General features: G+C 35.9%; 1 protein-coding gene across 4 annotated transcripts in view; it reads left to right on the top strand.

The window, feature by feature from the left end:
- Positions 1–14,462, top strand: part of TMEFF2 (transmembrane protein with EGF like and two follistatin like domains 2) — a 232,809-nt gene that overhangs the window by 178,498 nt on the left and 39,849 nt on the right. For 3 of the 4 annotated variants that reach the window (XM_045034167.1, XM_006935444.4, XM_045034166.1), the window contains exons 6-8: positions 2,793–2,941; positions 3,675–3,734; positions 8,632–8,691. In XM_045034167.1, the coding sequence (XP_044890102.1) occupies positions 2,793–2,941; positions 3,675–3,734; positions 8,632–8,691 (269 nt within the window). The remainder of the gene's footprint in view (positions 1–2,792; positions 2,942–3,674; positions 3,735–8,631; positions 8,692–14,462) is intronic. The other variant, XM_003990984.5, reaches the window with a different exon arrangement.

Genomic DNA, 14,462 nt, shown 5'->3' with positions numbered 1-14,462 from the left:
CTGTCAAGAAATTATTTTGCTATCCTATGTCTGTGTTTATGGCAATATAGTAATGACAATTTGTATTACTTCTATAAGAATATAGAGTCATGTCACTGTATTTATTCATTTCATTTATTTATCTATTAACTTGCAGTTATTGAATGATGAGTGTATTGGGTGGGGCAGGGAACACAAGGGTAATTTAACTACTACCAATAGAGTTTCAGACTATCGTCCCGGAATCCTGCATTGTTTTCTAAGTTTAATAAATTCAGACACAAAAAATAACTTGAAGATACCTGCAAAGCCCTTGTTATATAATTTGCTCTTTCGATAGATGACAAAACATGATTTCTCTCTGTTATGCTGCCAGTAACAGATAATTATTTTGGTGTCTTTCAAGGAGATAATCCCCAGAATCTAACACAACAACAGTAAACCGGTTTGAAGGTAAATGGAACCAACTTTTAAAAAAGAAACGTCAGTCTCCTCCCTTCTGTATTTACCACAAACGGTTAAGGAGACCAAGGGTGATCTACAAAATCACTTTCCCAAATCCACTGTGAAAAGGACCAAAAGTTCTTTGAACATGTAGGCAGCTCCCAATCTCAGATTTTTCAGATGCCAAGAATCAGCCCAGGTCCCCATGTTGTGATCTCAGCAGCAACATCACGGCCGAGGTAGGGACTCCACTCCTCAGTGACTTAAGCATTTGGAGATGGTTACCATCTGTCCTAGCTATTTGTTCCTGAACAGGTGAAAGTAAAAATAACCAAGTGTTCCTAAAGCAATTCTCTTACAAAAAAAAAAAAAAAAAAAAAAAGAAAGAAAGAAAGAAAAGAAAAAAGAAAAAGAAAAAAAAAGTTAAGTGCATTAGCACAATTTCTGCCGGCACTTTTAACAGAGATCTAGGTAGTTCTGATACAGATGGTCTAAGGACTACACTGTGAGCAGCCCTGGTGTGTAGACAAACCCTCTCTCACTTAATCAACACATGGATCAAGCAGTGATTCCCAGGAAGTGGATCCAGTGCCAGGCGGACTGCCTGAGAAGGCAGAATTGTAGTCTCCACCCCCAGAGTTACTGGGGCCCAGAAACCTGCTGATAATTCGTATATTTACAAGTTTTCTGGGAAAGTCTAACATACAGCCAATGGTGAGAGGAAAGGGGCTATATTTTACTTCAACACATCCGTGGGTGGTCCTTGTTCCACAATTTACTAGCTCTCTGACCTTATAATTGCTCCATCATGGATCTATAAAATAGCTGTTGCAAAGATTAAATAAAGCAACGCATGTTAAGAACCCAGCATGTAGTAAGCTGATTATTATTGTTATCATTATATGCCCAGCTCTAAGTAAGATATACAGAAGTAAAATGTGTGCTTCACCACTTCAAGAAGCATATAACCTATTTAGAAAAATGATGTAAATATTAATAGGAATTTAAAATACGAGTTTATATTCTAAAGCAATGACATATTTACACACATGTAAAACGTAGTCTGAGTAACAAAGTAGATTGTAAAATACAGAGGATTATAATATAAGAACATAGGAAAAGTCATATGAAGTTTGCTTAAATAAATAAATAAATAAATAAATAAATAAATAAAATGTCCAATACTGGGGTGCCTGGGTGGCTCAGCTGGTTGAGCGTCCAACTCTTGATTTCGGCTCAGGTCATGATCTCATGATTCTTGGGATCAAGCTGCTATTGGGACACTGCATTGATAGCATGGAGCCTGCTTGGGACTGTCTCTCTCCCTCCCTCTCTGTCCTTCCCTTGCTCACACACACGTGCTTTCTCTCTGACTCTCAAAAGTAAATAAATAAACTTTAAAAAAAATAACAAAATGTATAATTCTGCTAATTCAGGCAACCTAATTCTCACCAATTCACCATTTTTAATGCATATTGTAGAAAAATATTAAAATCATGAGTGCTAATCAACTTCTACTTATTACTTAAAACAAGAATTAGAAAACGTATATATCTGGGAAAGGAGTCCATGGAGTAGGCATCAAGGAGCCCACAAAAACTCTGAAATTTCATGCAAAATGTTGTTTTATGTGAGTATGAATATTTCTGAGGAGAGAGCAGTACCTTTCATTTGGTTCTCAAAGGGTTTTCTGCTCCCTCCCGAAACGTTAAGGACCATCAAAGAGTCCTGTTTTAGTTCTCATCATGTGCATCCTTATGTATGCTGAAAAAATATAACTCCTGACTGCATTCCAAATAATCTCCTTGCTTACTTTCGTGTACATGTCCTTTGAATCATTTTCTTCACGCTCTCACCATTCAAATATCCTGAGAATAGAAGTCACACGGTAAGATCTCATTTGAGGAAATTGTAAAGCAGACTTTCATGGCTACCTCAACCTATTCAAATCCTACAGGCATCAGCATGGAAGTTTATGTACCTGTTTTAAAAGTTCCAGCGGCCAAGATTTACTGATGATTATATTCCCTTTTTATTATTATTTTTTATCCATTTCTCAATCTTTTGAATTATTTTCAATTAGTCCTGTGCTTCTTTTCATCTCAGATAGAAAAGTGAAGGAACTTCCCTGGAAGGATACAATTCACTTTTGCCAACTTGTATGTTGCCAACCCAGCACTTAACATTATTGATGTTACAGGTTTTTGATTGAGGTAAATTGGTGTATAACATTATATAAGGTTCTGGTGTGCAACATTATAATTTGATATTTGTATGCACTTCAAAGTGATCACCATCCTAAGCCTAGTTACTATCCATCAGCATACAATTAAGCCCCTTCACCCATTTTTATTTCTCTTCTCCTACAGGTGTGTGTGCAACATCGACTGCTCTCAAACCAACTTCAATCCCCTCTGTGCTTCTGATGGGAAATCTTATGATAATGCATGTCAAATCAAAGAAGCATCATGTCAGAAACAGGAGAAAATTGAAGTCATGTCGTTGGGTCGATGTCAAGGTAATGTTCGTACCAAAATTCATTTCAAAGCATGTTTTTAGTCTTCGTGTAGAAGTGAAGAGTGAAGATAACTCCTTATTAGGCAAGCTATTTCATTTCCGAAAAACAGTTCTGATTTATAATGGATAGCAGAGTCTACTGTAGCATTTTGGTGATTATAGGAGTCTCAGGGTCTGTCAGCAACAGTCCGTATCTTTTTTCTATATAATGGGACTGTGTCTTCATAATGCCGTAAACACAGAAGCCTGTATTCAGCAGACATTCTCGTTGCAGAGGGAAAAAAGAGCCAAAGTCATTTTTAGCAAAGAGGCTGAGGATTTATTAGCAAGCCTTGAAATTAAAAACAAATGGCACCATTTTTATGTGTTGATTTCAATAGAAGTGTTTCAAGTACATTTTTTTAAAGCACAATGTACTAGAAAGTTCTATTTTGTTTCTTATTCAGAAACAAACGTTTCCTGGCTTTTTGACTTGTTATTCTTTTATCCACCTTATCTCAGTTGTAATTGTGAACCTACTCTGCCCCAAACTTCAGAAAGCTGATATCATTCTTCTATTCACTCTCAAGCAAATTGACATAAATCTGTCTTTGTGTACAGGTTGCTTAGAACTATAGTGGTAAAATTTCCTTAATTGTCATGAAGGTACTATCGGAGGAGTAATGTAAATTTGACATTAGATGTTTAGGACGCATTTGATCAATCTTTTAATTGTTAATTTTTTTTTAACGCAGATAACACAACTACAACTACTAAATCTGAAGATGGGCATTATGCAAGAACAGATTATGCAGGTACTTATAATGTTTTCTACTACAGAATATGAGCGCTTCTTTAAGAGAGTTCTGAAAGAATAATTTTTACTGTTGAACCTTAGTTGAATCTTCCAAGACTCTGACATGTGCTGATCTTCTCTCGCTTAGTTCAAACCTTCAATAGGCAATAGTGAATTTTTGTTGAAGCAAATAAAATACTTTTTTTTGCCAGAGTTAAAGCAATTGTCAAAATGTCAGCAAGATATAACTAACTTGTTTTGACAGTGCAAACGGTACAAATGACAAAACATTTATCAAATTAATGGGCGTCAATGGAAATTAATGCAGTTTTTGGCAGCATATCGTGATGAATGCAAACGTTCTTGCTTGAATTTTCATTAAAGTCAACAAGAAAAAGCTTTGCTAGTCTCTAAAAACACTAGAAAGGACAGCTATAGATAATAATACAGCTGATCTCTCTTTCATGCAAAGTTAAAAAGGTAGGTGTAAACTATTTTCAAAATAATAAAGTTCTTTAAAACTACAATGTAGCTTCTGACGTCTGCAGAATTATCAAGCATTTATATAAAAACATACATCTTATTAGCAATTATAGAATGCTATTTTGAGAACTATTTCTATCTAATGTAATGTTTCTAGAGTGAGAGATAGTTGACCGGCACGCAAATAGCAGATCATAAAATTTTATAAAATTTTGGATTGAAATATAAAAATAAATTATTGATGATGATAACGATATGTAGAGGTTTTTTTTAATTTTTTAAAGAGTTTTTCATTTAACTATCAAACAGTAGTGACTAAATTTAGTCAATCGAAAATGCTTCTATCTGTATTATCATTAATTTTTTTCAGTTATTGCATTTTCTTTAACAGTATTTATGAAGTTATATTCATATACAAAATTAATCTCAATGAAACTGAAGAAAGGTAATCAGATATTATACTATGGATACCTCATACCTCTCCGGATTTGGAAGTAACAAAATAATTTTTTTTTTAATTTTTAATTTTTATTTTAATGATTTTCAACATGTAAAACCTTTTATGTGCTAGAAGCCCAGAATCATCATGAACGATAATACATGGAAAACATTAGTTCTACTATTGTATAGGTGTTCCCAAATGTCCAGCTAAGATATTAGCAGGTATTCCTTTAAAAAAGTTGTCTGCGGTCAATAAGTTTGGGAAGAGCCTAGGTAAACAAATGACTTTCTTACCCAGAGCACTTCAGAGCTCTTTATGTGCACTGTAAAATTTTTAAGAGATATGAATCTTTTTTTAATTAGTAATTTATTTAATTTTTGTTCCAATACATACACAATGCACACAAATGTAGGCTGGATAGTATAATGAACCGATATGTATTCATCGCTCAAATGTAGTAACCTGGTCCCATCCCAAACTCCATCCCGTTTCAGCATTTTCAAAATATGTGGAAAGAAATCCCAGAAATTACATCATTTTATTCATAAATACTTTAGCCTGCAACCCTAAAAGATCAACACTTTTTAAATAACATTTCATTATTATCACACCTAAAATGATTATGAATAATCCCTTATAATATATAGCTTTTATCAAACTTATTTGATAAATAACACATGTTTTGGGGGCGCTTTTACAGCACTAATGTTCCCAAGAATGCACTTTGAAATATGCTGATCCACAGGAAAATATTAAAAGTAATAGAAGATAATGAAAAATCGAGGTCTGAAGCTAATAATATACATTTTAAATATTAAATGAAATCAAATTTAAATTCTATATTTTATTCTAAACAATAGCTATATCTTGAAGGTATTATAAGCTGCTACCTGGCATATTTAATTTTACTGTAGCCTAAAGTATTTGAAGATTTCATAAAGATTTCACTTTCACATAAAGAGTAACTAACTGTGCTTAAAATACCTTTATACCTGTTGTGCAAACTAATTCGCTTGGGAAAAAAAATCTTCAAAAATTTAATATTATATGAAAATGTTCTCTATTGAACCATCCATCATTGAACTCATAGGAAAATCAAGCCTCTCCCTGAAACAAAGAACTTTTCAAGTTGATTAGCATCAATATGCATATATATGTGAGTTTCCGAAATTGTACATTAAATATCATAATGGAGTCTACCGCTCTCTCATTGTCATTCATATTACATATTTACAGTTTGCCCATTTTCAAAGAGTTTGGGAGTTGAAATATTGTTCCAAAAAAATTCATATTTGAATTTGGCTTCAAACAAATAATTTCTGACCTTCAGTGTCAATGCTTTCAGTTGGCATTATTTCCTATCTTATCACTTTATTGAACATGAGAAGGAAAGAGAATGTGTTTTTAAATCCATGCAAATGGAAACTATTCAGACCCTCCATGTTGTCCAAGGTCTTCTAGTTTGACATGAGATTTATTTAATAATTTCCGACGAAAAATTTTTAAGATAAAAGTAATGTTTAAAAATACATGTTTGGGGCGCCTGGGTGGCGCAGTCGGTTAAGCGTCCGACTTCAGCCAGGTCACGATCTTGCGGTCCGTGAGTTCGAGCCCCGCGTCAGGCTCTGGGCTGATGGCTCGGAGCCTGGAGCCTGTTTCTGATTCTGTGTCTCCCTCTCTCTCTGCCCCTCCCCCGTTCATGCTGTGTCTCTCTCTGTCCCAAAAATAAATAAAAACGTTGAAAAAAAAGTACATGTTTGTTGAAATCCACATTTAAGACAGGAACAAAGATAATGTCAATTGAAGCTTGCAGTTTCTAATTAACCATTGATTGCATACTTTAAAACTCCCATGGAATTTAATTTAGATGTCTTTATTTTCATTGGCAATCTTATTAAAATACGATGTATACCCCTCGTTAGACATTATTTAAATAATAGCCATGTCCCTCAACATTTCCAGGTTCCCAACAGTGTTTGCATTTTTATAAATTTGGGGATAAAACATTGGGAAAATAAAAGGAACCAAACAGAGACTCAGTATGTCATTGTCCTCTTAATTTCTGTTTCATATTTTCAAAACTCCCCAAGGAGGGAAGATGGGCACTGTGTGACTCACATTCCTAGAAGTTTGCTGTGTGTTCACAAGCTCATTCAATGTCACAGTCACTTCCCCTGTTAGACAAACATCCATGGACGCTCCCACTGAAGGGAAATACCAGTCTTAACACACTCTCATTTTCTTCTTACATGTCCTCAATACTATATGTGAAAAACCTTTAACAACACACCGTAGTTTCCCCTTTGAGCCTACCTTAAATACAAGAACACGCATTTCTGATTAAAAAAATGAAAATATAATTTAAAGAGAGCCTAAACCTAAAAATAAATATCTTGTGTCTCATATTTAATATCATTCAAAAGAAAGAGACTGCAGTAAGGACCAGCAAGAGCCGATTTGCAAACAAATAAATGCAAACTAAGAGAGCCATGCCTCCAACAACACTAAGCAGAGGTAGACTACAGTGTGACTGGACTTGTGCAGAGCTGTGAATTCTGAGATCCTCACAGGCGTATACCTGAAATAGAGATGAGGAAAACAAAGAATTTGCCAGATCATCCCAGCCACCACTGCTTTCTGGTTGTGCTTGACTTGGGTCTCTCTTCTGCCCTCTCTCTTTTAATGAGACTCAAGACGTTAGTGAGTCCTGAATCAAGAGCTTTGGCTCTGTGTTTCAAGGCAGAGTGACAAGACCCCTGTCTGATAAACTAAATGGGCCACTTAGTGTTATTCTTCTTCACCAGTCTAAGACTCGGGCTTCGATTTAGGTCTTTCTATTTACTTGCAGAAAGTCTCCGAGAACAAAAAGCTCCACAGAGCTGGAGCTTTTGAGGGTTTCCATTGTTTGAAAATGTTAATATTAAACTTTCCTTCTGGAAGTTTTTATAAATAGCATATTTTATAAATAGCTAATGTTTTACACCTCTTGAAATCTGCAACATTTTCTTTTTAAAAAAACTTCCCTCATGTCTTGACGAAAAAAAGGAAGCCCAACTATTGTGTTTTTCTTCATCTGGCATATATATTTTCTGATTATATTGCTTTTCTATCTGAAAGTCTGATCATGCCTCAGAAGAACTAGCTACATGATCTTCCAGGGAAAATTTACTCGGTTTTATGTTTGTAAAATATACACATATACATAAAGATGGGCAAAAAGCAAAACAAACCATGAATTTAAACTGTTCTGTCTTTTACCATCTAGAAAATAAAATGAATTTTGTTTCATGACATTTTGTACCACTTTCCAAAATAATCTGTGGTGGCTTACAATTAAAGCATATTCAATGAGATCGTTAAAAGAGAAAGTGAAAACACAAAGCATAACTGTAGAGGAAAATAAATATATCAGCAACATGGACTATTACAGTTACTGCATTTAGCCCTAAGCTTCCTTGCAACCAGTGTATAAAGAGGAAATGTGATGAATTCGTTCATTCAGCAAATATTTAGAGGCCCTGCTCTCTGCACTCCACGGGGCTTTACAAGGGTGAACACATCATTCTAAGTCTCTGCTAAAATGCAGCCTAGGCTTTCAGTGTCTGATAAAAAATAAATAAATAATCAGGTCAGGAACCAAACAACTAATTTCTCTAATGCTAAGTTCTAAAAGAATATTTGGCATAGATCTTACGAGGCATCACTGGAAAACATAGAATGGATGATATCTTTAACAATTATTTTTATGAAATTTGCCTGTAGGTTTTTCATATGGCTGGGGAGATTTTTTTTTTTTTGTAATAATTTCCTATAAATTCTAGACCACAGAATTAGAATACGTGTAACTCAATGATAGTCTCTCTGGGGCAGATTAAAAAATCAGTTATGTTTATGTATATTTCCAAATTGGAAAAAAAAATAAATCCCAGAATACTAAGGGAAATGGCTGTTGAGAGAATGTGTTCGGCTTATCTTCCTTGTGTGTCTACAGATTTGACGGGAACTGGATTAACAGAAGAGTCAGAAGGCCCAAGTAAAGATAAAGAATATGGTAAATTATAATGTGTATATGGGGAAAAGAAATTTCCCCTGCTTGTATTAGCAGTTAATGAAAAAGTTAACCCTGAGTCATCTCCAGTCTTGGGAGGAAGCCAGGGTCTTCCCAGCTCTGAGTTTAGGTACAGGTATGCATGGAGTCTATTCGTCTTCTTATTGTGCATTACACTGTGGCCTTTCACCGTTTCTTGTAACATTTAGAGAAGATTAATTCTTTTTAGGCAAGTTTCTCTTTAGAAACCTCTCCTTTATCTTTAAGCAATGCTTTAGATATGAAGTTTGGGTCTAATTTAGATACTAAGCTCAGGTCTAAAAGATGAAAGGAAGAAGCCAGAAGTATACATTTAAACCAAATTCCATACGTCCTACTATTATTCCATTGACTCATTTGTTCACCCTGAGAGGAAACTGACATCTTGAAAGGGTATCTCGTCTAAGTGAATTGTCGTAATAACTTGTTCTCTGTAGAAGCCTTGGCAATTTACAAAGGCTTTTCACGTATATTGTCTCCTTCAGTCTCGATGACAGAAATGTGAGGGAGATATTATATGCATTTGACAGGTGAGAAATGGAGGTTCAGGGAGATTAACTAAAAAGGGTATGCGATAGAGCTAAGGTTCAAACCATCATCACTAATTCCAGAATCCAGCAAAGCGTGAATGGTATGGGACCAGAGGAGACGTGTCACTACTTAACATTCTTAGAGACTTTGGGATCCCCCTCTGCACCTTAGAGGTTAACTCCTTGAGAGTTCCAGACTCAAAAATGTTTCGCCATGATACCTACATTGCTGTGAAATGCTCCAAAGAGTTCCTCCTCTCTTTGAATCTGTCTCTATCTCATAAACATCCTACAAGCTCTGTCTTCTTTGATTTTTAAATTTTACTCTTCTGTTTTCTATTTCCTCACATAGACAAGAGAAACCAAAGAGAACAGTTTTTGCTACCCAGTAATCCTACATTAATAGAAAAAGTGTGTGTGATACTTTCTAGGTTTACAGAGATCCATTCCCATTACCTTATTCGCTCTCATGTCAATTCAATAAAACATAGTTACAACTACTAGGGGGAATAAAATTGTGGCTCAGAAAACCTAAGTGGTTGACCCAGAACTGGACACAGTATTTTGACACATTGACCAGCCACCCATGCGAATACAGCACTTGCTTGATTAATCTACTATTTGCCTCGATTCCTCTTCCACTGTATGTATATCGACATGAATATCAAGTGGTTACATATCATATTTATAACATGAATTAATTCAGTCATGTGGAAAAAAATCTGCATTTAAAATGGAAGCTTTTTCCGTTTGCTCATGAACACAAAGAGCACTTCACCAGAAAGCATGTTATGTCTAGGCCAATAATTTGATCTGCAGGAAATAAATAAATAGCAGCAAATGCAGGCAGCAGCTTGTAGCACAAATATTGGTATCAACAGTGAAATAAATAAAAACGTTTGCCCAGGCTATTACAGTGCCACCAGACTAGCCTAGAATATTTAAGCTCAGGAAATGAATTAAGATGTCAAGATTTTCTCAAGATTTCTGAGGGAAAGTATCTCAATTCAAGTATTTTCCCCTCTGGGATTTACATTAGACTGCTGCAAAATTCATAAAGCTTTCTATGAACTCTAGCTCACAATTTTTCCTGCTCTCTTGAACTTCTGTGCTTTCATTGTTTTCTCCATAAAATCATGTAGCCAGTCATCTGTAATATTATGTTATGTTCATGGTTATAGATAAACACAGAAATGGTATTTGCAATACAGATGAACGTTTCCTACTGAAGAGTTGCCTTGGGCCCTGGTAGACTCTGGAAAACTTTGTGTTTATGCCCCAGTTCATAAATGCATCCTGCATCATTTATGTGCTCTTTTTCCGATTTGAAATGCTCCTTTCTGAAACAAATTGTTCACTTTGAGGTGTTACTCATGTACCTTTCTCTTCCATAAAGGTGTGGCAGGCAGATTAGTGGTTAAGGCCACTAAAAATCAGGGCCGAGTTTAAATACTGGCCATGCTTTTGATTATTTAACCTGGAGCCAATTAATTGACCTTTCTGAGCCTCAGTTTCCTCATCTGTTTGATGGAGATAATAACCCTCCTTCCTTAGGGTTAAAGTTTGAATATAAGGGGCACCTGAGTGGCTCAGTCAGTTAAGCATCCCACTGGGACGCTTGATGTCAGCTCAGTGTGTGAGTTCAAGCCCCACAGTGGGCTTTGTGCAAACAGTGTGGGGCCTGCTTGGGATTCTCTCTCTCCCTCTCTTTACCTCTCCCCTACTTGCTCTCTCTCTCAAAAAATAAACTAAAAGAAAATTAAAGTTTGAAATTAAAAAGACATTATGTAATATATTAGCAAGAAACTAGCAAGCCAGCTATTTGTTATTATTTTCCTTTTTGTCTGACAACTGAAAATTTATTAATGGACAGTATAACATATTGTATGGGCTGTGGTCCAGCCATATGATATATATTCAGAGTTTTTGTACAAATACTTTCATTTCTGGACTCATACAATTACAAGGGGTTTCTTTTTTTCCTACTCAAGTCGTACAATAATTTGTCGCAAGAGATTTTGGCAGACTTTTTAATTCATCTGTAAAGAAGTATTTATTGAGCACCTACCATTTGTAAGTCTCCAGCACATTGGTATGTCTAAATTTTCACATGGCTAACTTTTCAGTTTGCCTCCAGGCATAATTCTATGTACAATATAGTTTGATCGCTTCAAAATAATATGATCACCCGATTATTAAAACATGAGATTCAAATAAAAATTCAGTAAAAGGACGTAAGGCTTGACAGAATTGCAAGATCGTGATATCGCTTACATTTCTTTTCTTCCTGACCTTTAAAGTTAGTCGTTTGTATCCCAGGGTGTTTGTATGAAAGAACTGCACATTCATTCTTTAAAAGAAGCCTGTGTAATGGGTGACCATAGTGATGGGAAAGTATCAAGCAGAAATAACAGGAATGTCATATATAAGAAGTTATGCCCGTTATGCAAAACATTCTTTCTACTGAGAAAAGTTAGTGTTTGTACATCATCAACCAGCAGACACACAGATACACACACACCTTAAAGAGTCAGAGCATCAAGGCCAGAACAAATGCGTGCAACAAAAGCTAAGCATCAAGGAAAAGAGTTGTATTTCCTTGCCGATTAGCTTTTGTTGCTTTGTTTAACACAGGAGGCAAAGAGGAAAGGCTGGTTGAACGTGAACATCTAGATACCACGAGTGAAAGTGACACAGTTCTCCACCTTAATTTACCCTTTTACCTCAAGCTTGTTATTTCCATTCCTAGGAAAAGTGGCATAAATATGGGTAGAATGTGAGAAACCTAAAGAAGACGAGGATATGTCCAAATGCTCTGCATAATTTCAAGACACGCTGTTTTCCATAAAACTAATAAATAGAATTCAAGCAGTTTCAAAAAAAAACCCCAAAATATCCAGACCACTTTGATTGCTGCTTTTGTTAATGAGTCTGATATGCTTCACATATATGAACCCACATTATCAAGCACATTGAAAATTCAGTTCTCACATCTTGATGATTTGAGATTGTGTACACATATAATCAACTAAAAATGTTTTTAAATATCTTTGAAGCTAAAATCCCTCGGAAATATTGTGTTTCTAAACACTGTTCCTTGTTTCATGGGTCATAGCTTGTTCCCTTTAAGCTGTTCATTTGGAAATTGCTCAGACTTTTGGTTTGAACTCAAATGTAATTAAGAGAAATCTAACTTGTGAGCCAAACTCCAGGCATAACAATGTATGAAAATCAGTGATAAGGCTTGAGGGAAGTGGGGTGGTCCAATAACATGAAAATACTAATGAGGACCAGGGAGGTTAGCACCCACACCCACCTCTGAGTCCTGAAACACGGGAAAAGAGGGTAGAGAAAATGGCCACCTTGTGAGAAGACTAAAGGCATGTGGTATTCTAGGAGAAACCTAGTACTTCAGGATGCAAGAAGGGAGATGAGAATTTCAGTGAAACTTCTGAAGATGTGGGGTGAGGAATTTGCTGATTATGGAGCACAGTTTCTGGTGAGCTTTGGGAAGTTGATGGAAACTAGGGACAAAAGGATAGGCTTAGTCAAAGATGGAGAACCAAAACCAGCAGCACATTGTGGACATGGTGATTCAGTGGAGGTGGGCAACTGGGACAGGACAGGGCAGGAATCGGATATTGACTAAATTCGGTATAAAAGCTCTTGGACCTGTAGACTTAGAAATCTAAATTTTCAACACACCAGGAGTAAGCTGTTGTTCAGCAGGGAACTCAAATTAATCAGATTCAATGTCTGTGTGTTGATTTGCAATGAGAAAGCATTACCGGGAGGACTCAGGTCCCCTGACCAATGCGTTCTCTTCTTAGACTTGAATTCTCTGAGAAGCCCAGCAGGATGAGGTCACTTAGTGAGCTTGAATAGAGGATATATTCTTCATATATTTAAGGTAACAAGCTAAGATACAAATGTCTACACTCTAAAGATACCTACCACTACCCTCAGATCGAGATAGGGAAGTGCCTTTGGCCAGGACATCCTCTCCCATGGTCAGAGGTTACCTAACACTGTTGACCTGTGTTATTCTCCTTTGTCTGAGTTGCCATTTCTGACTAATTCTTGTCCAATCTACCTCTTTTCCTAGATATAATACATTTAGTCTGGGTGACATTGAGGCCTGTTCTCCCTGAAGCATTTCATGACTTTAAGGCATTCTGGTGCTCTGGTAAAGTACAGAGCAATCTTGTTATCCTTACTTTTGAATCCCTCTGGGATCTCACTCAATAACCCTAGAAATGACAATATTAGTACAGAATGTCAGCATTAGCCATATTGGATTGGTAGGTCCTCCTTCACTGTGAAACCTGTAAGAGTTTTTACACAACATTAATTTCCATGGCCATTCTTTAACACGTAATCCAAAGACATCCGACCAATAACAAAGAAGAATGAATAAATCTTAGAAAGCAAGTTTAATTTTTTTGGTATTTACTAAGATTTTTATTCTTAGCATGCATGCTAACAAATACCCTTTATGGTGATAATGTTAATGTTTAGTTTCATAAAACAATGAATTTATTAATTATCCCACACAGAATGAGATGGAGAGTTCTCCAAAGAGTTGTGAACGCATTACCAATGTTTGATAGTGTTACATAATAATGCCTAAAAAATATATACCAGGCCATTAAAAAACCCACTATTTTTCCACTTTCTCTTACATTTTCTGAGATTCAAAGCTGTGTGTGCTATCCAGAAAACTCCCTCTCGAGAGTATTTCATTAAAAAATTTCATTTAATACTGGAAATAAAGGTCTAACAAAAAAAAAAACGTTAATAAATTTTTAAAAATCACTCAGAAAATGAAGCTTAAAAACAAGTGCCATTTGTCCTCCAGAAATTAAGTATTCCAGAAAGGGCATGTTATTAGTCTACAGAGTTTAAACCAACAAGCAATTAGTGCTTTGTCAGGCAGTACACATCCAAATTCACTTCTGCAGACTGACTGTTCATGTACAGTCACAATTATTTTACAAATCTTGCACCACTGGCTTTTTTCCTCTTTATTTTTCTGTTATTTAAAGAACCCCAAGGAAGTTGGGGGTTTCCAGTTGCTTGAAATAACCTCTGAGCGAATCCCCCTCCTGTCCCCATATCCCTGGCTACTCACCCCTCCTCACAGTTGGCACATATACCTCTGTTCTCAGATTCTGGTTTTTAATGAAATGTAGCTGTGGGAGCGTG

Source organism: Felis catus, chromosome C1 (assembly GCF_018350175.1).
Source record: "Felis catus isolate Fca126 chromosome C1, F.catus_Fca126_mat1.0, whole genome shotgun sequence".
Taxonomy (NCBI): Eukaryota; Metazoa; Chordata; class Mammalia; order Carnivora; family Felidae; genus Felis; species Felis catus.
The sequence above is the reverse complement of the archived record's forward strand: the minus strand, read 5'-3'. Positions and strand labels throughout refer to the sequence as shown.